General features: G+C 37.3%; 1 protein-coding gene across 1 annotated transcript; it reads right to left on the bottom strand.

The window, feature by feature from the left end:
- tpcn2 (two pore segment channel 2) lies at positions 1-25,242 on the bottom strand. Its single transcript, XM_079866297.1, has 25 exons — positions 24,792-25,242; positions 21,391-21,449; positions 21,210-21,286; positions 19,459-19,636; positions 18,373-18,489; positions 16,891-16,997; positions 16,639-16,711; positions 14,817-14,916; positions 14,437-14,502; positions 14,254-14,318; positions 12,911-13,020; positions 12,743-12,824; positions 12,585-12,671; positions 9,671-9,790; positions 8,984-9,043; positions 8,639-8,767; positions 8,480-8,529; positions 8,291-8,390; positions 7,105-7,176; positions 6,936-7,009; positions 6,351-6,450; positions 5,664-5,746; positions 4,130-4,211; positions 3,576-3,667; positions 1-1,382 (listed from the first exon to the last, which is right to left on the bottom strand). The coding sequence occupies exons 1-25, from the start codon at positions 24,928-24,930 to the stop codon at positions 1,304-1,306; spliced, it is 2,301 nt and encodes a 766-aa protein (XP_079722423.1). The 5' UTR covers positions 24,931-25,242; the 3' UTR covers positions 1-1,303.
- Positions 25,243-25,626: the final 384 nt, after the last annotated feature.

Raw genomic sequence — 25,626 nt, 5'->3', positions numbered from 1 at the left:
TTTGTTATTCAACCATTTAATCCAATTTTCAGTCAAATGTATTGATAACAGTAAAACACCATCTGTTGATAATATTGAAAACATGGAACATATCCCAATCATGACCAAAATAATTGAAATTCACTGACTCAACAGTCCAGGTCACATTTCCCCAAATTTCAAAGAAAAATAAGACAATTCAATTTTGCACCGTTTACTTTGTGACATTTGCACGATAATAAACCAGAAATGTACTATTTATAATAATACAAAACAACAAAATTCTCAATCCTGTCAGGACACAATGATTTAATTATTTTTATTGCATAAATTAAAGCCAGTGTAAAAAAAAAATACTACCATGATGTATGCTTACAATTGTACTTTGAAAACTTTAATAATATATAAGTATTTTTCACATTGCAGAATTGAGAATTTTGAATGAGGCATTTGCTTAATTGTCATTTTCTTATACAATATATGGTTACACTTAATTTTATGGTGACAGTTATATTGTACTTAAATACGTTTGGAGTAATATTAATTACCTACATGTACTTGATATGGTTAGGGTTTGGTTTATGGTTAGTTTCTTGTATTTGTGCATAATTTACTGTTATTACTACTGTATAGTAAGTACGTGTAGTAACGTGTAACTACGTGACCTTAAAATAAAGTGTTACCCAATATATTTATTGTGTCAATTTCCTTTTCTTTTTTTAATTTTTGGGGTGAAATACGATCTGGACATTTCTTGAGAGATTCACCCATAAAGATTTCTGTCAAATCTAACATAAATAAAAGCACTGAACAAACATAATGGCACAGTCAGAAATATAGAATTAATAAAAAACAAAGCTAAAAAACATTTAATACATTTATGAGTCTTGTCCCTTTGTTTCCACGATTTTTTTAAACAAAAATCTATAGATTGTTATTTTGGTGTTCGATTGTAACAGCCTTACAAAAAAATAAATAAAGAAATATTGGTTATGAAATGAATTTCCAATTCAGACAAAAACGGTGGCACTGATCCCACTATTATTCACAGGTTGTCAGACAAGAACTCTGGGACTCCAGCAACAGGAGTGACTTGAGCTAAAACTTCTTTTTAAATTGAAGTTCCTCTGAACATTAATCATGTGACTCTCTGTTAGAAAACACATACATCCTTTCCCAGGCCGACCTGAAGCAACACCGATCCTATAATGGGAAACAGGCCCTCCAAAGCGGATGGATATGTAAACATGAGGCCTACACAGACGTGATGGAGTCCTGGAGGATTGTGGGATTGCTTTGGAGGTGGAGTTGAGGGGGTTTAGGGTCACCAGGAGAGGTGGAGATGAGGATGTTGTTGTAGTTGAGCTAGTAACTCTTCTTCTGTCGGCTCTTGGACATGCTCTCTGAAAACAGAGGATGGGCAAAATAATAGAAAATAATCAGATATTTGAACAACACTCTTATCAACCTATCACTTTTCTCTCACTTTCATTAAACAGTTATAGTTGGTGAAAGGGTTTGGCGTAGGTCTGCTATCGTGGTGATGATAAAAAGTGTGTATCGATTGAGATTTTACTACATAAAGTTTATATTAGGGGTATTCAATTAAAGTTCCAAGAAGTCCAGTCTCTATATTTCCTTCCCAGCAGAGGTTCAGACAATACTTTTATAGAGTAGTTTTGGAGTAGTATATATATATATATATATATATATATATATATATTTCCATCTGGGCAGCAGTAGTACACTGTTTTAAATAGGCAAATGCTTAAAGGGATACTTCAGGATTTAGCATTAAGCTTTGTATCAGTAGAAAACCTGTAGTATTTTCGAATTATCATGCTTTCCTCCCTCATATCCCCCTGAGACGAGAGATTTATGTATTTTTTGTCTGGAAAAAAATCATCCGATGACGCAAAAATCGTCATTTTTGGCCAGAGGCGAGAGACTACAGCCAGTAGGAGGAGCCCGTTCCGCATGTCTTCAACCCGCCCATAGAGGGTGGGATCTCACTCACAGAATGTACACACAGTGTCAGCCATCTTTTATTTGGAAGCTAAGCTAACGGGTTCTTATTCTGTGGAGAAAGCTGAGTAGTAGGGGTTACCATACATCCTCTTTTTCCCGGACATGTCCGGCCATCGAGATCGTCCAAAATGTCCGGGATTCAGCTTTTGCTTTCTGCGGTCGCCATTCATTGTTTACACGCACACCATTTGTTTCAATCTAACTGAATTCATTCCGATTGGTGAATCTGAATGTAGTGTTTACATGAACGCTAAACAAGTGATCGGTTGATGTGCGTTTTAACATTGCTAAGAAAATTCCCGCTCCTCCGTGAGAGATATGAGACCGGTGTGTCTCACAGGTGTAATCACGCCACCGGCCTCGCATCGTTCTCCCGCAGCCGTCAGCCTCGTCCTGCTCGCCACAGTAAACATGATGAATGGCGACTGTAGAACGCAAAAGCCGAATCCCGGACATTTTGTGCGATCTCAAAAACCCGGGCAGACTTGTTGTCACGGAGACTCACTAGTAGCTTAGCTTTGTTGTTTAACTGCTCTCTAACCAGTAGGCGTGGCTTGGGAGTGGCCTCGTAGGGCAGCGAAGCAAGTGCATTCTGGGAGTTGTTGTCTTTCATCCACATGAGTCAAAAATACATTTTCTGGCTTTTCTCAGTCTAGAAGGCACCAAATTCAAAAATAATTTCACATTTCTACTACATAAATGACCCAATTTAAATACACATTCATCTTTCCAGAGATGAAGTATCCCTTTAAGAGTGAAAGGGTCTATGATTGGATGACTATTGCAGTGATTATAATGTTTCTAGCATGTTATATGTTTGGCAACAGTTCTTCTAACCCTAATTGATGGAGTGTGTAGATTTTCATTTCTTAAACAACCATGTATGAAGACACATCAACAACGTCTAATGAATCTTGACACTGTCATCCTGGAATATGGCCATGATGTGTCTTCCTACATGGTTGTTTAAGAAATGAGAAGCTACACACTCCATCAGTTAGGGTTAGAAGAACTGTTGCCAAACATATAACATGACAGAAACATAATCACTGCAATAATGATACAAAATCCAACGCACACAGAGCAGAAAGGGCTTGAATGAAGCGTGTTAAAATATTAGAGGATATAGCACATAATTATCATCACCATAAACGACTCTGAGTGCTTGTGGTGTGAACCGCTCTGTTGTTTTGACATGCTGCTCACTTTAAACTGTAGAAATGATAAAATGGTGCTAGAGTTGTCATTTTGTCTCGCGGTCCGCTATATGAGGATGCCTGGTGTATATCGGTGTGTACTGTAAATCTGGGGGACACGTTTTCTCCCATTTCTCAAGAAACTTTGAGAGGGAACTTGGTGGCACTTTACTTTCAGGAGACGTTGTTACAGTGTAATTACACAAATAGGTAATTAATTACATGTGCTTACTATAGGGCTACGGTAAGGGTTTGGTTTAAGATTAGCTACTTATTTACAGTTAAAGCTGTAGTAAATACATGTGACGAGTAACTGCGTGACCTTAAAGTGTTACTGGGAACTTATCGATGGCTTTATTCCCACAGTCTTACCTGAACATAAACTGCACAGTGCTTTGATAGGCGATTCTCTCCACATCCTCAACAGACAGAGTATTACTGCGGTCCCACTTATAGGTGAAGTTCTGAACACACGAACAAAAAACACACACAAGGTTAACTAGCATGCTTAGAAAGAGATTTATGAACCTGTCAAGAAAAGGTCAGACTTTATGGATTCAGTTCAGGATCTCATTATGACAAACAGTAATGCTATGTAAAAAGGTGTGCTTCCAACACTACATTAAGGTTAAGGTTAGGGGTTAGTATTTGACCTTAGCCCTATTTCAGCGTTGTCTAGGTAGTCGGCACTGTGACTGACATGACCAATGAAGTCTTTACAATCGGCCTGGGGTGGAGTGTGTACTTCACTAAAACAAATCAAGCTATTGAGAATATGTTCAGTAGTTCATCAGATTTCAGTCATATGATAATAATAGGGCTATATATTTTTTTTCTTTGGAAAAATGTGCATGTGATGAATTCGCAATAAGACCAGGAAAGTATATGGTCGATCTTGAAATATTTAAACCAAACAATCTACATACCTCCAAAATGAGTGCCACAAACAGGTTGACCCACATGACTGAAGATGTCATCCACCAGGCCACAAAGTACACCAAAGACCACCTGGCATGGAAGAGTTATGGGTACAAATTTACAAAACCCTGCCCAGTTAAAGCATCCAAATATGTTAAAGATAGTCAGAAGAGAGTGTGTGTACTTGTGTACCAAACTAACAGGGGACCATTGTGCGATAGCAGTTCGATTGATTTTACATTTATAATTACCTCGCATTTTGTCTATCTTTGAATGTAATGGCAATGCTGAAAAATGTGATAAGGGACCAACAGGAACTGTAATGACATTGCTTTCCAAATACATAGACATTAATATGGAGTTGGTCCCCTCTTTGCAGCTATACCAGCTTCTACTCTACTGGGAGGGCTTTCCACAAGATTTTAGAGTGTTTCTGTGGGAATTTTGCAGATTCATTCAGTAGAATATTTGTGAGGTCAGACACAGATGTTGGATGAAAAGTCTTGGCTCGCAATCTCTGTTGTTTTACAGCTGGCACAATGCATTCTTAATGACATGAACTTTTTTGCTCACCAGCCACTGTAGCTAGTGGTTTTCTAAAGTTACTAGCCACTCAGCACTTTCACTGGCCACAATTGATACCATGGGGAAAAACTGCCATATAGATATTTTTAATATTGCATAAATTGGCAGCAGGTTTATTAGGCTGCTGTCACTTTAAGACTTGATGCAAGAATCCATTATACTGTTACACATGCGTTTTCTTTCTCAACTGTTTTCGTTCACCTAAAACATTGTTTATGTGAATACTCGCCAAGACTGGCATTTTGACATTATTTTGTGTGTATTTGACTGTTTAAGCACAATAAGCAGTGAAAAAGATTTACTACTTAAAGACGGCTTTATGTGCCGCACTTTTTGTGTCTGTGAGCATAACATCTACGGAAATTAGTAAAATTATGCGCAATCCCACGCTGAAATTCAAGCCCTGCAACACTAACACTATTCATCAAAAGAAACGAGTGAGTGAGGAGAGGCGGGTTTGTGTGTCACTCGCAGTCGGAGAGATGAGAGAGAGGGAGGGAGGGAGAGAGGGAGAGAGAGAGAGAGAGAGAGAGAGAGAGAGAGAGAGAGAGAGAGAGAGAGAGAGAGAGAGAGAGAGAGAGAGAGAGCATCTGATATCATCTATCTATTCTGGGGAAAATGAGCATTGGAAGTGTTTCAGATATTTCCGTGTCGATATGTATAAAAAAAACACGATATTTTTACAACACTACATTGCATTTAGTTTATTATTTCAGATGCCTTTTTTAAAGACTACAATTGAAAAATGTATATATTATATATAAAATTCAACCCACTGCATCCCACTCTTAGTATTGTACTTGGTGATGCGAGGCAGTGGAAACCATATGTCATATGTCATTTTTGCTTCTTCAAAATGACCAGAAACTCTGGTTCACTCTTGGTCAATGTCCAATGACGGTCCCCTGTTAGTAATATTGGCATGTATATGTGTTTGTGTGTGTGTGTGTATCTTACTCTGTAGTGTATCTGGTGTATGCATCTGTGAAAACATGCCAGTTATTCACCACCATGATGTTATAGAGCAGGACCAGAGAGGACTGGAAACATGTAACATGAAGAAAACAGAGTTACATTTATTTTGCATCAAGAGTTCAATCATTTACATTAATTTTCGAGTTTAAAAAAATGTTTTCCTTAATTTTATGAAAGCTTAAAAAATAAATTACAAAACAGAAATAGATCGGGCAGAAACCTTGCATCTCCAAAAACAAATAATCAAACAAAGCATGGTCAAAGTCAATATTGTGGCGGTCAGACACTTGCATGTGTCACTATATTATTAACATTTACCCCAAATCATGCTCAAATAGAGCTAGAAACTTCATTTAAAGTTTGAGACGAGTAGAGTTATGAGGTTTTACAGACAGTTTGAGGATCCAATGGAGTTAAAAGGTTTAGTCATAAGCTCTTTTTAATACTTTTCATTGGTTAGAAGACAGATGAAAATGGTGACCAATAGTAACGATTTATGAAATTTGATGAAATTATTGTAATTTGGTCAAATCCAATGACTAGTTCTTCCTCATAAGTGCTCATTTTAGCATTCTGGGAACTTGTTAGAAACCTATTTGTCATGAACCTATTCGGATGTGTATGATTCGCGAGGGTGTCATGGGAGGCTGAGACCTCTATGCAACTTACAGCAAAATCATCAAAATTGTTTGGCCAGTACTCCAGCTGTTCAAAAGTGCCACAATCCATGCTGTAGGGACCCGTGTCGTTCTCTGTGCTGGCGTTCAGACTGAAAGGAGAGCGCATAGAGTTGTCAACAAGGATCTACACAATATATAGCAACACATAACTAATCACACTACTGGTCAAAGCCAGAATTTTCAGCATCATTACTCTTGTCTTATGATCCTACAGAAGTCATTCTAATATTATTATTGGTGTTCGTTTGTTATTATTAGTTCTAATTGACCCAAACTTTTGAATGGTAGTGTATCACCACAAAAAAAGCAGTAAAAACAAAATTGATAATAATCAGAAATGTTTTGTTAGCAGAAAATCATCATATTAGAATGATTTCTGAAGGATCATGTGACACTGAAGACTGGAGTAATGATGCTGAAAATTCAGCTCTGATCGCAGGAATAAATTATATTTTAAAATACATTCAAATAGTAAACAAGTCTTTCAAATTGCAATAATATTTCACAATATTACTTTTTTTTTTACTGTATTTTTCATCAAATAAATGCAAAAACCTAAATTGATGTACAGTACCTCATGTTTGGCGGAGGGGTTATGGCTCCCTGGAAAAGCCAGATACCAAGAACTGCAAACACATAGTACACCACCTGCATCAGAGACGACACATGTACAGGTGAAGAGACTGACCTCATCATTAATGATGAAACAGCATGTGACACTGTAAAACGAGTCGCTCACTCACCAACAGAACGCCAGCAAATGCCCGCAAGTTTTTCACCAGGTCCACGAGAGTGCTGGCCACCACGGCCATCAACTGAAGCCCAAAGAACAAAACATTATTAGTGCACTGCATACATGTCAGATGACAATGGTGGGTAGACCAATTATGCCAACTACTGTATATGAAATATAGTCATAGTCAAAAATACTGGCACCCATGAGTTGTTTTTTAAATAGTATGAGCATTAATGTGTTAACAGTACCACCAAAAAAAGATTAGGAAGAAAAGCAAACCAGTAAGAGACAAAACTTGGAATTTAAATCAATAATGATATTCATTTATATATAGGTATACAAAATATTTGCAGTGTTTATGTTGCTGCTACAGTAGATTTTGTACTACTTCTCAAAGACAATATTTACCCCTGGTTTCACAGACCAGGCTTTAGCTAGTCTCAGACTAAAATGCATGTTTGAGCTGTTTTAACTGAAAGCAACTTGCACTGACATATCTTAAAATTTGTTTGTTTTGTCTAATGTTATTTTTTTTCTAAGACACATTTATAAAACCTACTTAAATGTCCTAATTGAACTAAGGCCTAATCCTGGCTTAATCTAAGCCCTGTCTGTGAAACCAGGCCTTAATGTTTAATTAGTTTTTATTTAAGCTGTGTCTCTGTTCTGAAGTGGCAAGTAATGAGTCAATATCAGATTAAAATCCACCTAAATACCATGAAAAGAGACGAAAACTGCAGAAAGAAGAAAGAAATCACATTTAAATAAGAGAGAATTTGAGTAGTTTGCAAATGGCCGTATAGAGATGTACTGTATGAACGTCATTAATGGCTATTGGAAGCACTCATGTACAGTTATGCTACCTAAGCATAAGGTGATATATAATTGTCCAGGGCTGCGTTTCCCAAAAGCATCACAAGCCTAAAGTTGATCCTAGAACAATTGCCACCATTGATCTCTACGATCAACTTAGGCTTATGATGCTTTTGGGAAGCACAGTTCAGGACATTTATAATACTAATAATTAATAATTTGTTTATGTTTTTCGGTGGGTAATAAGCTAAGCACTTTGCAGTGTTCTGCAAATATTTAGCTTATAACAGTGATCTGCTAGAAACAGAAAGAAATGCAATGGTGCAAGTGTGTTCAACTTGTAGAAGCAAGGTGTTTAATGTGAGTATCCTGACACCAACCTTGATTTCTGGAATTATCCTGAGGAAACGGAAAACAATCAACATGTTGACCAATCGCACCATCTCCCACAAAGCCATCACACGGTGTGGAACCGGATCCCTGTCAAAATGAGAGGAAAACATCAGATCAAGGCGTTTGGAGAACAGATTTATTCTGTGATCTTATGATTGTAAATTCCACACACTCACACTTCCTCAGAGGGATTTTTGTATGTGATGAGTATGGCGATCTGAAGAGCCTATTGAGGATAAAAGAACAACACAACGTGTCTCCAGTTATTGCATGCATGCATGTACGCTGCATAAATCCAAGGATTATTATAAATAGAAATAAATCACAAAAATTACCAGCAAAAGAACAGTGAGAAATCCATCAAAAATGTTATTCCTGAAAGACAGGTAACCTCTCCAACCAAAAGCCACTATTTTCAGTAACATCTCAATTAAATAGAACAGGATGAAAGCACAGTTGATGATCTAGAAGGCAGAAAAGATATTCGCATTAATATTAATTGAACCACACTCAAAATTCAGAAAACACAATAAATCAACTATTGCTAAAAAATAAAAAATAAAATAAAAGCACAAGCCAAAAGGATTCGATTGATCAGTTTTGAACCAGCCAATACACTTTCTAAATGAAATTTCATCATTGCAGCAGCATAAATAGTTTTCAATGCATGAGACGGTCACCTCCATGTAGAAGTAATTCCTCTCTGAGGCGGATTTCTCTGAATTCAGAACCAAGGCGGTCTGCAGAAAAGCAACAGAAATCAGAGATGAGCTTCAAGTTTCAGAGAGCCAGAGCAACCAAGTGCACGATTTGTGTTCAGTGTACAGGATGGACTAGTGTAGTCCAAGCTATAACTTTTGTTATGCATATACTTATCCACAAGATGGCACCATTTCACAACAAAACAAAGAAATATCATTTTGATCAGTGAGCTGTGTGAGCTAAATTCTTTACCCCAGATATTTCAAATAATGTTCTAATCGTTCAATAAATAAAATTAATAATACAATTATTCATAATGGTTTTAAATGATATGAATTGTAGAAATAATTTATGGTATGTATGATCACTTTTAAATTTACAGATTTTTTTATTTATTTTTTATAATCTGTGGCCAATATTTTTCCTGTTTATAACAAAAAAAGACAGTAAAAATTACTAAAACTCATATTTTCTAGCCAGAAATTAGCCATTTCTATCACAAGATCTATCCCCTTGCAGGACCATCATGAACCACTGGGTGGTGAAAAAACTATTTGGGAAAACCTTGTTTAATGGACTGAATTCTGGAATTGTATGTGATGTTCTTTATGTACATTGGGTAATGCGATAATTAAAGCAAGTGAAAAGCAAATAAGGTTTCTTACACAGATACAGATGACATTGGCCAGAGCGACAACGTTTCCCAGCACTGTGATATAATAGTGGCTGTAGATATACTGGATTTGCTGCAGGGCAGAAGAACTGTACTCGGGCTTTGGTGGATGCTGCAGGGAAAAGACAAAAACACTTCATATTGTCTGTTGACACCCGAAAATTAAAACCAGAGTGAATGTTCATTTTTCAACTTTTCAACTCTGTAGCAAACAGGATGCAGAACTGAAATTTATATTTGAATCTAAGGAAGTCAAATTCAAAGAAACTCTGCTGTGAGTGCAGTTTAAATAGTTTAAATATAAATATTACACTCCAGTATCCAAATGACTTTGAATTTGAAAATGAAAACCCATAAACATGACCATACACAAAACATGTGGGGCATTTCCAGTGCAATTTATATTATTTAATTATATTATTGGATTCAATTATTTTATTTAATAATCATTTATTATATCATTTATTTTACTATTTCATGCATTTTTTATTATATGAATTAAACTCATTTTATGGACCTACTAGCACATTATTTTCCAGAATGTTTCCTTAGTCAAGTCAAGTCTCCTTTATTTATATAGCACTTTTTACAATACTTAATGTTAAAATAATGCAACAGAGAATGTTTTGGCTGTACAGCAGATCTAGAAGAAAACAGTGTCATTGTTAGTTCAGTGTTGATTCATTTACGTAGTAGTCTGATAATCGTTTGCCCCTTGGGACCTGTTTCCGGGAGTGCGTTCTCGAGACACCAGGCACTGTTGCTGTGCGAATGAGCGGGCCGGAGCGCCTTAAAGGGATAGTTCACTTTGAAATTAAATTTTGGTATGTTTTAGCTTACCTCAAGGGCATCCAAGATGTAGGTGTCTTTTTTCCACAGTAGTTTCAATTTTGATATTTTTAGGTCAAACCGTTCTTGTCTGTCAGTCCTATAATGCAGGTCTGTGGTCACTGTCTCAAAGAGCATGCACAGAGTCCAAATTAAAACAATTCTCCATTGTCCAAATTAAACAATTCCCCATCATCCAAATTAAACAATTCCCCATCGTAAGTACACATTGATGGCCTAAGACACGAAACGAGCGGTTTGTGTGAGAATACGAACAGTATTTATATCGTTTTTACCTCTTATACACAGCCACGTCCAAGTGATCTGAGGGCGCGCGCATCCTGGTGTGTGACGTGTGCACAGACTGGTGCATAGATATATATACACTAGATGTCGCCTTGTCTACGGCAGTTCATTGGAACGAATGTCTTTAAGGCGACATCTAGTGTATATATACTAGCGCACACGTCACACACCAGGATTGGACGATGAGGAATTGTTTAATTTGGACGATGGGGAATTGTTTAATTTGGACTCTGTGCATGCTCTTTGAGACAGTGACCACAGACCTGCATTATAGGACTGACAGACAAGAACGGTTTGACCTAAAAATATCAAAATTGAAACTACTGCAGAAAAAAAGACACCTACATCTTGGATGCCCTTGAGGTAAGCTAAAACATACCAAAATTTAATTTCAAAGTGAACTATCCCTTTAAGGGTTTTCTGTTAGAACGGTGTCATGTTACCGGCCCCTAAGTTAATAACTAATGATCTTCGCAACGGAAATCAATCAAAACTAACTTTAGCTGGACAATAACTTTATTCTAGAGCTGCTGTAAAGCCAAAACAATCTCTGTTACTGTAATATCCTATTATCACTGTAAAGCTGCTTTGGAACAATTCATTATTGTTAAAAGCGCTAAATAAATGAAGGTGACTTGACTTGACTATTAAAGGATTAGTTCACCTCAAAATGAAAATTTCCTGATAATTTACTCACCCCAATGCCATCCAAGATGTCCATGTCTTTCTTTCTTCAGTGGAAAAGAAATTAAGTTTTTTGAGGAAAACATTTTTCTACACACAATGGACTTCAAAGGCAACCAGAATGTTGAAGTTCAAATCAATGCAGTTTCAAAGGGCTCTGCACGATCCCAGCTGAGGAATGGGGTCTTATCTAGCGAAACGATCGGTCATTTTCTAAAAAAAATGAAAATGTATATACTTTTTAACCACAATTGTTCGTCTTGTGCTGGTCTGCGAGGTGCCACGCATTGCATCATCACGTTGGAAAGGTCACGCGTCACGTCATCTATCTAAGTTATTTGTCTGTGTACTCCGGTTCAGAAAGGTCGTCCGATTTTCGTGACCTTTCCAACGTGATGACGTAATACGTGGCGTGTCACAGACCAGCACAAGATGAACAATTGTGGTTAAAAAGTATATACATTTTTTATTTTTTTAGAAAATGACTGATCGTTTCGCTAGATAAGACCCTTATTTCTCGACTGGGATCGTGCAGAGCCATTTGAAACGGCTTTGATTTGAACTTCAACATTCTGGTTGCCATTGAAATCCATTGTGTGGAGAAAAATCCTGAAATGTTTTCCTCAAAATACTTATTTTATTTTCCACTGAAGAAAGAAAGACATGAACATCTTGGATGGCATTGGGGTGAGTAAATTATCAGGAAATGTTCATTTTGATGTGTGAACTAATCCTTTAAGTGTCCCCAAATTACCCCAAAGTTTTCAAAATGGACCCAAACAAAATGAAACATGCAAACTTTAAACAGTCGTATATTCTTGCCCATTTTGTTGTTGTTTTGGACTAAATAAAATTCCTAATTTCGTGATTGTGTCAAGTTTCCTCTTCTTGTCCAAATTACAACTCATAAAATATAAGGGAGGCAATTCTTAACTTGTGAATTATGTGTCCAACCCTGCTATGCACCATATTCTTATGATTCAAAAACTAATTTAACGGACCTTGTACTGTACAAAAAGAGAGACTTCCTGTAAGAGTCTGGATTCACAGTGTAATGTAAACTGATCCACATATAGATGATCACACACCTCTTTCATAAAATCCTTGTCCAGCTCATTAAAGAGCCTCTGGAAGGCCTCGCCGTTGATGAAGCCGTCGGGAAACTGCTGAGCAGCCTGAGAGAAACAAGACAGGTCAAACAAACATCCTGCCTACTTTATTAAACTATTCTGCAATCTGTATTCACCTTAATAATATCTTGTCTGCAGTAAGACTTCATGTGGACTCTACTCATGACCTGCAGAAACATGTTAACCGCCACTCGCTCCCTGAGCAGAAACAGGAACAGTCATGTGATCAGAGACGGGAATAAGAGTGAATGTGTGCAGAGAAAGCTGTAAGGAAGTGTTCTTACACATGGCCTTCAGACTGAGTGCTGGTGTGTCCTCGTCCCGGACAGCACAACACCTCGAACGCAGCCCGAATACCCAGACGCCTCCTGATTATAGACGTCTGAACTGACATCTAAACACAGATCACACCATCAATAATTACAGCAAGAGTTGACCCAACATTAACATTCTGTCATCATTTACTAACCCTCATTTTGTGTGTATGACTTTGGTAGAATAGGAGGTACTCTGAAGAATGTTTACGCCACTCTTTTCCATTTAATAAAAACGTATGGCTTCAGAAGACTTGGAGGAAAAAAGGCACTTTTTGGAGTTTGACAGCCCCTGTTTTCATCTGAAGTTGCACATTTAACGTGCACAAAGTTGGAATATCGCATAAAACATCTGCGAATAGAGCACCGTTTCCATATCATGTGTTCAAGAGAAAAAAATCGTCACTTCTTGGGAAATTGGTGCATAATATATGTTATAAAAATGGAAGTTGCTGCAAACAGGGAAGAAACTGTGGCTCTTTTATAAATCACTTGCTCCTCCGAACGTGCAGATGAAACCCAATAAACGCTGTCTTACATTATCTTGCACTTAGATGCCTGATGTTTGTGAACTCAATTGTGTGAGACACTTCTGTGAGGACATTATACTTAATCATTTTAGTGATTTTTGGCTCAGGGTTGCCAGGTTTGTGTCAAAACCCACCCAATTGCAATTCAAAACCCACCCAATCATGGCCAAAACTAGGTAAAAATCACGTTCCAGGGGGTAAAAGTATTGAGTGTTGTGGTTCGCTTCAACCCGCAGAAAAATAACCCGCGGCAACAGTGTAAAAGTAACCCAATTCCATGGGAAAACCACAGACTTGGCAATACTTCTTTGGCTCAGGCATTTCAAAATGACCAAACCAACATTTGAGATGCTGTGCAATGTGATTGGTCCACTGGTTAGTCCAACTGTCCAATCACATACTCCGTTGAGGCAAAGTCACATGACTTTTTTTTTTTTTTTGCGCATCAAGGGATTTATTCAGTAAATGTGTTTCCATCCTATTTTATGTGTGTCTTCTTATCGTTTTTTGAATGTATGCACATCTTGCCATTTCCATCCAGATTTTTTTTATGTGATATCCCAAAATTCACATTAAAATAGGTGGATGGAAACATAGCTACTTTTGTTGTATAGGGGAAAAAAAAGGATATTGGAAATTACATTCAAAATATATTCTGTGCTCCATGGAAGAAAAAAGTCATTTGGGTTTGGAAATAATGACAGAATTTAGAATGCTGAACTATTCCTAATAAACAAGCCACAAATTCCTAAAAAAAAAACAATGTAAGATGACGTCACTCACCAGTAAATATCCCCTGAACTGGTTATAAATAATAGCCGTCATTAGATTCATCAACAAATACGTTCCTGGCAGAAGCAATAAAAAATTTCAATGTTTAATGCAGGTGGAGAGTCATAAACGCAAGTATTATTTACAGCACTCTACATGTACAGTGCAACTCATCCCGAGTGCCATAAAACTTACCAAACACACTAAAGAGTATAAAAAATATCGAATATCCACGGTTCAGAGAGTATGCTGGAATCATGACTGTTGAGAGAAAGACATGTTGGGATTACAAACACAGATTACAAGAGAAGGTTGAAGGACATTGGTGCGGTTTCACATTTGAAACACACAGATACCTGTGAAAGTTTAACAGAACGTTGTGACAAGTCACAAGACATCATGTCATGTGGTTAAAGCCAATGACTCACAGCTTCTGCCAGAAATGACGGAGAATTCGACACAGCAGTGCCAAAATGTCATCTGTGTCACTGAACATCTAACACTTGACTGAGTCATTCAGAGAGTCGCAGCTCCTGAGAGACTTCAGCAACTTTTACGGTCACATAAAGACGTACCGTCAGGGTTATTGGCGGTGGTGAGCAGCACTAGCAGAGAAGACAGGGCTTTTGGCAGGTTTTTGAAGTATGTTTCCCATTCTCCATTCTTCTTAGGGTCCTACAGAAAACACACAGAATAAGTCAACTGGAGAATTTGCATTGTTTGTTATTTGCAAGCCAATGTGTCAGCTAAATTATTCAAAATATAAAGGTTGTTAGATGTTATTTAACAGCCAGATTAAATAATTCCAGATAGTGCATTTAGTACATTTTTAACTTTTACTGGAGGAAATGAAAGTGGTTCTCGCTGCCAGTGTTTCAGACGAGTGCTGTGTGGTTGCTGAGCTGTGTGGTTCAGCTATATATGTGGTTTCAACCCTGTTCTACAAGGGTGATCTGCATGGTTGCCATGTGGCTGCTTACTGGCCCATGTCAAAAGAGCCCCACACCCAAGCTTCTACTCTGGACTCTAGATATGACTTTCAATGTAAGTTGAATGCCCATTTTACTCTCTGCCCAGTGAAAATTTTCACATGTCAAACTCCACTCCTGTTTCCAGTAATCCTGAAGACCTTGATTAGCTGGTTTAGGAGTGTTTAATTGGGGTTGGAGCTTTAATTGGGGAACTGAGTTTGACACCCCTGGTCTAATCGCTAAGATGAGTAATAGCACACCTCTCCTCCATAAGTATTAATTCTAGGTTCTGTTTACACCTGGTATAAAGATGTGTTTTGGTCGATCGGGTCACAAGTGGACGACTCTAAATACAGGTGTAAACGGGGTCTAAAGTTTGGTTAAGGTTTGAGCTCGTCCACTTTCAACCACTTCCAGAGGTAGTGGAAAACACATTCGACCGGATTGCTTTCATGGTGTAAACTCACATGTGGTCGAATGTTTTCAAACAGCCACAAAAAGACAATCTTTTCTCCATCTACTGATCTAATGTGTGAACATGAAGAGCTCTAGCCAGATGGGATTTAAACTTTGTCGGCTGCACAATGTTCTCCCACCATTGCTGATTTCTAACACACACTCACAGCGTTTGGCGTGATCTTGCGGCTAAAGCTGCTTCTCTCTGTATGTTTTTCCGTCGTCTCTGGCCGCGTTCATATGTAAATTGCACGAGCTTATTTTGACCCTTAGATTGAAAGATCTGAAAAAGCCCATACATTTACCCCGCCCCATAGACTCTCCCCTCGAAGAAATCAGGACAGAAGTGGTGGAAAGTGGACAATGTGTCTCCCTCGTCTACTTGTGATCTGATCAACCAAAATGCATCTTAAAAGGATATTTCACCGCTGGAAAGATGAATGTGGATTTAAATTATTTTAGAAGTTGGTGCCTTCTAGACTGAGAAAAGCCAGAAAATGTATTTTTGGCTCATGTGGACGAAAGACAACAACTCCCAGAATGCACTTGCTTCGCTGCCCTACGAGGCCACTCCCAAGCCACGCCTACCGGTTACAGAGGGCAGTATCGGAAGAAATGATACAGCTAGGCTACTAGTCGACTGGAAACTGAAAAGACGGCGTTTTATGGTGAGATCCCCCTATGGGCGAGTTGAACACATGCGGGACGAGCTCCTCCTACTGGCTGGAGTCTCTCACCTCTGGACAGAAAAGACTCAGATGAGCTAAATGATGATTTTTGCGTCATCAGATTTTTTTTTCCAGACACACAATACAGAAATCTCTCGTCTCAGGGGGACATGAGGGAGGGAAGCACGGTCATTCGAATATACTACCGGGTTTCGACTGATACAAAGCTTAATGCTAATCGCTGAAGTATCCCTTTAAGGGACGAGTTATTTGGCAAAGATTATATTGTGAGCACTTATTACATCTGATTTGGCAAATATCAGCATTCCAATCATGGTGAATATGCAGAGGTGTAAAGCCAGGAGCAGGACAACACTGAAAGAGAAAGAGAGAAACATAGAGAGAACACTTTTGGTCAATGTTTACTGTCGTTATTTTAAAATTGCAATATTAGAATGAGACGTCATCCAAATTGAGAAGTGAAAATAAGTCTTGAATTATAAAAACGCCCACATGGGAAAAACCCACAAAGGAAAAAAATTATATATAATTACCTCGCTATCTCTGGAAGAGTCCTTTTGATACATTTTAGAGTTTTCTTCATGAGGGAAGAGTTTTGCAAGAGGAAAAATGGGCGAATCAGTCTCCTGACTCTCATATTCTGTGGGACAGAATGACGGGGCAATGTTACAATCGGTCCACTGCTGATTGAGTCAATCCTGCTTCCCAAGACATGCTCAGGTTTACTTATTGAAGACTTTAAAGCAGGGGTGTCCAAACTCGGCCCTGGAGGGCCACTGTCCTGCAGAGTTTAGCTCTATTAAGAGCTTGACTAGCAGGTTCAGATGGGTTTAGTTAGGGTTAGAGCTGAACTCTGCAGGACAGTGGACAACAGGATCAGGATTGGACAGACCTGCTTTAAAGGAATCGATCACCCAAAAATGGAAACTTTATTTAATTTCCCTCATGTCATGTTTGATGTGAACTTGCAAATGAGATTTGAGATTGACAGTTGAGGGCAAGATTTGAAGGACTTCAATTTTGGCCTGTTCTTTAAATGAGTAAATTATTCTACAAATGTGTAAATTATGAGTTTTTAATACATGGCTTAACTATGCCTTTAAGAGTATGAAGGACTGTAAAGTACTACTTAAATAAAATAAAGAAATCAATTATCAGTGTATGATTTCAAAAATAAAAATGTGATCATCAAATTGACAAATAAGCATATTTAAATTTGTGGGGTTTTTTTTTTTTTTCAAGCTTAAAAATGAAAGACAATATAATTTTAAATCAACTTTTTTGACTTACTTATTGAATTGATTATAATTGGACGTAATAAGGTAAAAAAAAATAATTTATATAAAGAGAACCAGGTCATTGTTTGTTAAGACACTGATTTGAATCGAAAATGTTTTATCTTTGGATTTAAATAAAGTATTTTTTGTAAAAAATCTTCCACTACTATGTGTTCGAGATCCTCTCCTTGTTTAATTTTAATTGAAAAAAAAAATTATACAGAGTTGGGCAGATCACATTTGGGGACTTTCGATTAAATGATTTAATTTAAACAGGTCTGTTTCTTTTTGAAGAGTTATTTACAAGTGAATTTCTTTATCGTCACATTTAACTATATTTTTAAATAGGAATCATTTTAAACATGGCTATTATTATTCAATTAAAAAAACATTGAATTATTTACCATGTAAATTTACAATACAGAAATGTATTTATTCTTTCATATTATTTTTAAGTGACGCTAATAGTCAATAATAAAGAGTTTGGTGTCACTATAATACTAATATACTAGGAATCTTTCTGCGTAAAAGCTTTCAAACTCTTCCTGGTCCCTCCTGTGCAGCACTGTACATGTTTGATGTCTCCTTTGTTTAACAGCTGAATTAACTCATGTCCTCCATGACCTGAGCTAGGTGTGTCCATCCCAAATACACTGTGCTGGGAAGGCTCCAGGAACGGTTTGAAAACTGCTGTTATAGTGTAGGCTAGGCACGATTAATAAGCAGATTTGTACTCACCTCATTGCACATCATGCTAATGCTCAACATCCAATCAATAACTGATGCTGCAATCACTATTACATAACCAATCAGCCATTTGTTCATACGAAACTCCTCCCATCCTATCAGATAGCTCTGCAAAACAAACAATACATTCAATATGTTCCTTAATACAGTATTAAGCAACATATGCCACATTAAAAAAATAATAGTAACAGTTTAAGGACAATTTAAAGTCACCATGAAATCAAAATTGACAATTCTTGATTTTTTATGGAATATTGAGTTTTATATATTTAAATTTCATGTTCCCTCATAAACTTGAATCAATATAACTCGAGGGGGCGGGGCAACCTGTCAATCATATGAGATCCACCAATAGCAAACCACAACCATCCAATCAATTCCTCCTGGACAAATTCAGCTCCCTCCCCACATTTTTTCTTGTTCGAGAAGCCGTTTCACTCGGAGATAGGCACAATAGAGAAGAAAAGACTATCGCAACTTTTGTTTCATGCCGACTTTAACTCTGTTAAAGGGATAGTTCACCAAAAATGGAAAAACATTTTCCCAGGCTACGTTCACACTGTCAGTCGAAATCCGATTATTTGTCCATCCAATTGGAATCTTATCTAAAATGATTAACTGTGTATCACAGCTGTTCAGATCCGATTTGTGTCCCATGCCGCTCTTTCGTTTTCCGGAATATCTGCATTGATGATTTTTATGCCAATGGCGCTGCGCTGGTAGGTACAGTATATGCCAAAAACAAAAACAAGTGCAATATGGAGGGGTTTGCAATACAGATGTTGTCTTATTTACAACATGACATGTTTAAGTTAAACCACACAAAATCCGATCAGGGAAGTCAGACGGATTTCATGTGCTTGTTTGCCGTTCACACTTGCTAAATCTGATCAGATTTCAATCGGATATGCACAAAAAACGGATTTGAACTGTCAGTCTGAATTAGGCTCTAAACGACCCCTTTTGTGTTTCACACAATAAAGTTTGAATGACAAATACTGACAACATATTCATTTTTGGGTGAGCTATCCATTTAATGCTCTCCCCGTGGTCAGTTGAATATTTCTGGATGTCTACCTTCACAGTGACATCTAGGATGAAGATACAAAGGCAGACAATCTCAATCCCCTCCGTCAATCCACAGGGAGGCTCCCAGGGCTTGGGTTTGAAACGAATGTCCGAAGTGTAGGTTAGAGAGGAGGGTCTCTCAATGAAGGCCAGTGCCAGTACAACAGCAATAGTGAACCCCAGACCCCTGAGAAAAAGAAAAAGAGTGGAAAAGCAATCCAATAACAAATCCGTGTGTAACAGATACTGACAGAGATATGAAACATATTTAAAAAAATATATATGTTCAAGAAATATGACTAAACAATATAACATGTAATTTACTAGAGGTTCTGACAAAATGTTAATTGCTGCAGTTTATTTTAAAATATTTAATCAATTTTAATAACTTATTGGAAAAAAATGGAATGAATGATTCAATGACTCACTTATAAAGTGAAAAGACTACACTTGTTTCATTACTGGATGAATCAGTGTTTTCGAACAAATCTATTGAATGAATGATTCAATCACACATTTTTTTAACAGTCACTTGTCGCCATCTACTGGTGTAACAATGTAATTTATACAATCGTCATTTAAAGTATCAAGTTACTTTGGTGATTTACTGTAATTAGTAAAAAAACGTAAGAAATTAATTGTTTTATTCAGCAAGGATACATTAAAATTGATCAAAAGGGACAATTAAGGCTTTACATTGATACAAAAATATTGTGTTACAAAAAAAGTATCACGGTACAATATAAATGTATCTTGGTTTTCACAAAAATATTGAGTAAGCTAGTGATTTCAACATTGATAATAATCAGAAATGTTTCTTGAGCAGCAAATCAGCATATTAAAATTATTTCATGAAGACTATGGAGTAATGATGCTAAAAATTTAGCTTTGCATCACAAGAATAAATTAAACTTTAAAATATATTAAAATAGAAGAGTTATTTTGAATTTTAATATTTCACAATATTATTGGTGAGCTTAAGAGACTTTCAAAATTATTCAAAATAGTACTATTGACCAGGAAGGATTAAGTAGCCAGTGTATGGGCTTTTCAGTGCTGGGGGTAACTCCTTAAAAGTAACTGGGTTAAGTAATCAGATTACTTTTTTAGAGTACTGAGTAAAGTAACACATTAATTTTAAATTTACAACAAAATATCTGGGTTACTTTGTCAAATAAGTAACACAAGTCTAGCATTTATTGACCACTACTATACAGGCATGCATTTATATTTCCTTCAGCCTTTTGGTGTGAAAGGGACTTTGCATTTGCCAAAAATATGAAATTTTTTCATTATTAAAAACAAACAAGCAACCCCAGCCCAATTGTGAAAGAGTAACGCAAAACTAACATAACACATTACTTTCCATAAAAAGTAGCTAAGTAATGCAAATAGTTACTTTTTTAGGGAGTAGCACAATATTGTAACGCATTACTTTTAACACTTATTGTTACAGAAGGTGAACTAAGATCTGCTGGTACAGTAGTTACTGCTATCCTGTGACACATGAAATTAGGGAGAGGCACATTCTCTTTCTAAACAGCATTAAATTTGCCAAAACGCCCATGGATGCAAGATGAGTCATACATTTTTTGTTTGTTTTTCCAGAGGAAAAAAATACTTTTAAACTGTATATAATCTGATACAGGTTAATTTTGGCAACTTTTAGGAGCACCCGTCAGACCAGCTGTCCACGTGTATGGGACATAGTTGGCAAAAGATTGTTGTTTAAAAAATAAATAAAAATTCTGCTTGCTTACCACTGACATATCCTGGAGTAATACCATCTATATAACTGTAAGGACCCAGAATCAACCCTGTGATTGATGGATCGATACTGTGGGAAAAGAGCACACAGGGAAATTAGACAGACAGACAATCAATCAATATATAAAAACATATGCCTAAATGTGGAAAAATAAAAGCAGAAATATTTTTCACCTGAATTGCATCTTCAATAAATACAACTGCCTGCTGGATATAGAGTTCTGAATCTGCATCTGTGTCATAGAAAGAAACAAAAAGTCATGTGCTTGACTTTTAAACAAATTTTTTTTTTTTTTTTTTTTTTTTTGCAAAATAGTCCCTAGAAGATTGTTTTGCATTGGAGATCCTGTAATATTAAACAAAGTAAAAATATTAAAAGCTCTGTTATCAAAACTAAAAAACTCCAGTGAAAGATTATCGCTCCAAAAAACCATCATTCCCATATGCCCTCCATTTTACCACTCACAGAGCAAAGTGTGTGGGCCAGTTGCAAAAACAAAAGCAGTGTGTTAAAACTGTCTTACAGGTGCAGTAAGTGATTTCTGAGAAACGCTGTTGATATTTGAAATCACCCCAAACAAACACACTCCTCCTTTCATTGCTCCGCCCCCAAAATGCACAAGCGCACAACACAAGAGTGGATGTCTCTGTATCATAGCTGAAGCAAAGCAAAATAATGCTTCGCAAAAAACACGGTGAAGATGACAATAAACGGCTAAGGACTTTGTTGTTAGTCGCCAACAGCACATCAGCTCCAGAGAAACAATGACACTCAAAACTGTCCTGTTACTAGAGCTAATATTACAGCAACAGCATATCTTGGTTCAGTGAAACAGCAAAAACAGTGTTACTCACGTTTGAAGCACAATCAACGGGCCTTACCGCTTGGGTCTCTCCAGCACTGGACAGTTTTTCTAATACTAACGCGGGTCCTAAATAGGGATGTTAACCGATGACCGTTTGACCGATGGTTGACTGTATCAACATTAACCGATCAAAGTTGTCGGTAGTCGGTTAAAAAAAAAGAAAAAGTGATCTCTAAATTAGGCTATTATAGACAGTGGACTAAACGCTACTACAGTTAGCCATCTCATTCCAAGATCTTTTTGTGTTAAGTGAACAAATCCCTCACAGTCAATTTTTCATAACTCGCCTGTTTGTACTTAATAAACCAATAAAAACATTTGGCGCGGGGTCACAGCGTTTGGGTTCGCGCGCTCACAAGGTTTGCGAAAAGTAAAGGCTACAGGCTAAAACACGTTTCGTCATTTTCTTAAATGAGCTGCGGCAATGTTTCAAATGAGCTTCTAACGCTAGACAATTGCCTTTATTTTCAACGCGATCACCTTGTGCCCAAACCATTTCGAAACTAAGGAGCCATTTGTCCTCCGATTACATACAAGCTCCTCGGCGCCGCGTTTGCGGGACTCATGTTTCGCGCTGTAGAGGATTTTAAAAAAAGTGACGAGAGTGCGACAGAGTTGCGAAATTGAAGGCGCGGCTCGAAATGGCTGTTATTTCAAATAGCGTAGCATATTTTAAACTAATCGGCTAATGAGGCTCGGTGGTCGGTCAAGAAAATTTTTAGTTTTCGCCATCCCTAGTCCTAAAGCTCTAGTCTGATCATAACCCTTCTTTGCCCAGTGAGATTCCCCTGACCTCCAAGTCCAAATCTTCAAGTGTTTTCCAAAAGTTGCTCATCCACATTGAAACATCTAAAACTGCTTAAATCACCTTCCTGCGCATGCGCAAGTTCTCATGCTGCTATTCTTCTGGCACCATCATTTTATTAGCAGAATATCCCACCACTCAGTGTTGCGTCCAGGTTGCACTTAAAATCGCATGGTCCAAAATGCAATCGACATCATGTTTTGTCGCAGGACAGCAATTGCCATCTTTGCAGGACTGTAATATGAAGATTCTACAAATGAACATTTATCTTTAGCAACTATATGAAAGTAAATAGCAGGCACAACAATGCCAGTATAACCATAGATATTTATGGGAACAATATGCGTCACATGTGTCATCCTTTTCAAATACCTCCGTTTTCACAGTCCAAACTACAACACGAAAACAGCGTTTTCAAAAAAGCTCCGTCTTCGTTGACAAAAACGCCATCTCAATGTGGGCGGACGGCCAAAATGGAGAGAAAAGGATGCTTTTTCAAACTCACTCTCTCCTCCCCCATAACGAGTGGACACGCCCCGCCCCCTACTGCTGATTGGCCACAAAAGTGTTTTGGCGCTCACTTTCAACAGCGTTTCTCAGAAATTGCTTACTACACCTTTAAAAACTAACAGTTTGCCCAGGAGTATCTAATCTTATTTTTCAGATTCAAATTAGACCAATCTACTGTTTTATGTAACTGACTTTTAAAAAAAAGTTATTACAAGTCTTGAAGAAAAAAATTAGATGACTAACTTTTAAGACTTGTCTAAGCAACTGACCACAGGTGCGAAATTTACTGGATCATCCTATGTCCGGTACCTGTACTCTGAATTTATATTTATATATATATATGTATGTATATATATACATATACACATACATACATAATCTGAATGTAGTGTATATCTCAGATTTCAGGTCCTGAAAGCACCAAAGTCACAGTTTTCATCAGTTTTGGGGGCATAAATACATACATTTGCTTGTAAACTGAAAGTTGTAGTTTACTTTGAAAGACATTTTTATTAAAAACCATATTTAATTGCAACCCTACATGGTCTCTGTCTGAAAGGAGTCATTTAAAAATTCAAGCACAGTACAAGCATGATCACTACCATGATAAACTAGCATAGAATCTTGCTGTACATAAAGCAAGATTGATTTTATATTGTTTCTATGTTGATTCAATGTTAAATAAGTGATTTAATTATGGTTGAAATAATATTGATTTTATGACCATATTGATTGATTTTTCATCGTTGAAATAACATTATTTCAGGGTGCAAACCTGATGAAAAATCAATGTTAAATTTCAACATTGATTCAATGATCTTTTGGTTAATACATTAACATTGATTCAATGTAGATTCAATGTTGGTCTGCTATCTGGGAGGATATCCAGGAATCTTTTGCCAAACCTGAGCTTCTCAACAGGACATGAGCCAGCAAATCCAAGCCATCCTTGAGTGATAACGCTATTGTGCCCACTGAAAGTTTCATTTGACTTTGTACTGGGTGTATATGAAACCACAGACTAAAACATTACCTGTCAGCTTAGCATTCAGGATAGCCTGACATAAAGTTTGAGTTTTATATTGCAACACTTTATATAAAAACTTCTCCAGGGTAGAGGGTACTAAAGAGTACTGAGAATGAAACTTGTTACAACATGTTTAATCTCTGTAATTTGATACATGCTAGAACGCAATAACAGAATATTTGAAGTGACCTGAAAGAGCAACTCGGTCAATAAGGAGACAATGGTGTGTTTGTCTGGCAGCAAAAACAGAAAGTTGAGGTGAACATGACACCAGCCTGGACAGAAGATAAGCCTGAACAATGTTATGGAAATGTTTAATAGTCCAGGACACTTGTCGTCTCAGGTCATAAACTGAATAAATACATACCCTGCTCTTCACTATCATCAGTCACTGAATAGGACAGCCGTCTTGATGATTCTTTATGTTGATGTAGATCACTATCATGAGATCCATAATCTCCTGAGCTCCGGTTAATGCTGCCCGTAAGCAGCGGTTCTTCTTCCATCTAGACAATCGCTACAAGTCTCCAAATATTCCAAATAAATCCCAAACAGGGTGTTAAATGTGTCGGTAGTGACGAAGGACAAAGCTAAACGAGATTTCTGTCCATGTTAAAAAGGGTGACAGTCTCGACAATAAACATAGTGGAGACGCACTTGGTTTCATTCCCACGGACAGTAAGTCGGTGTAAAAACATGTCAGGGAGGACGACCGTGCTCGAAGTGTTTTTAGGAGACGTCAACTCCTCCCATATCCTCTTACTCTCTCACATAAAAGCTTCTGCTCGCTCGTGTCAAAGGTTCACAGCACTGACATTAGGCGAGTTTCACTTTAACGAATCGGTTCGAACGATTCTTCACAATGAACCAGTTCAAACATTCACTTTGTTCAATCATCATCACCAAAAGCACGTGTTAGTGAAATGTTGATGTTTATCGCTGTTTTAATTAGATTTCGCCAAACGCTGATGCAAAGTGTGAAAAAAGAGCACTTTACTCTGCTGGGTTAATGGTGTACTGCGTCGAATAAATAAATGTCTGCTTTTGTTTGCTCGTGTTTAGTCTCGGTGGACGGTGGGGAAATGTGAGTTAAGCTTGTCCTTAGAGTTCATTTGCGTCATTAATGAGCTGCAAAAGGATTGAGCAAGCGTGGGAATTTACAGGCGACCTAACAGTTTTAATGCAGATTCTGAACGGTTTCA

This window comes from Squalius cephalus, assembly GCF_949319135.1.
Source record: "Squalius cephalus genome assembly, chromosome: 3".
NCBI classification, from domain to species: domain Eukaryota; kingdom Metazoa; phylum Chordata; class Actinopteri; order Cypriniformes; family Leuciscidae; genus Squalius; species Squalius cephalus.
This window is presented reverse-complemented; position numbering and strand designations above follow the sequence as displayed.

What these genes read in the sequence shown, in the direction of transcription:
- tpcn2 (XM_079866297.1), bottom strand. Translation starts at nt 24,930, where the DNA reads ATGGAAGAAGAACCGCTGCTTACGGGCAGCATTAACCGGAGCTCAGGA. An exon ending in ACCCCTCCGCCAAACATGAG is followed by an intron (nt 6,451 to 6,935) that starts GTACTGTACATC and finishes CTCTCCTTTCAG; the next exon opens with TCTGAACGCCAGCACAGAGA. An exon ending in ACAATTTTGATGATTTTGCT is followed by an intron (nt 5,747 to 6,350) that starts GTAAGTTGCATA and finishes ACATGTTTCCAG; the next exon opens with TCCTCTCTGGTCCTGCTCTA.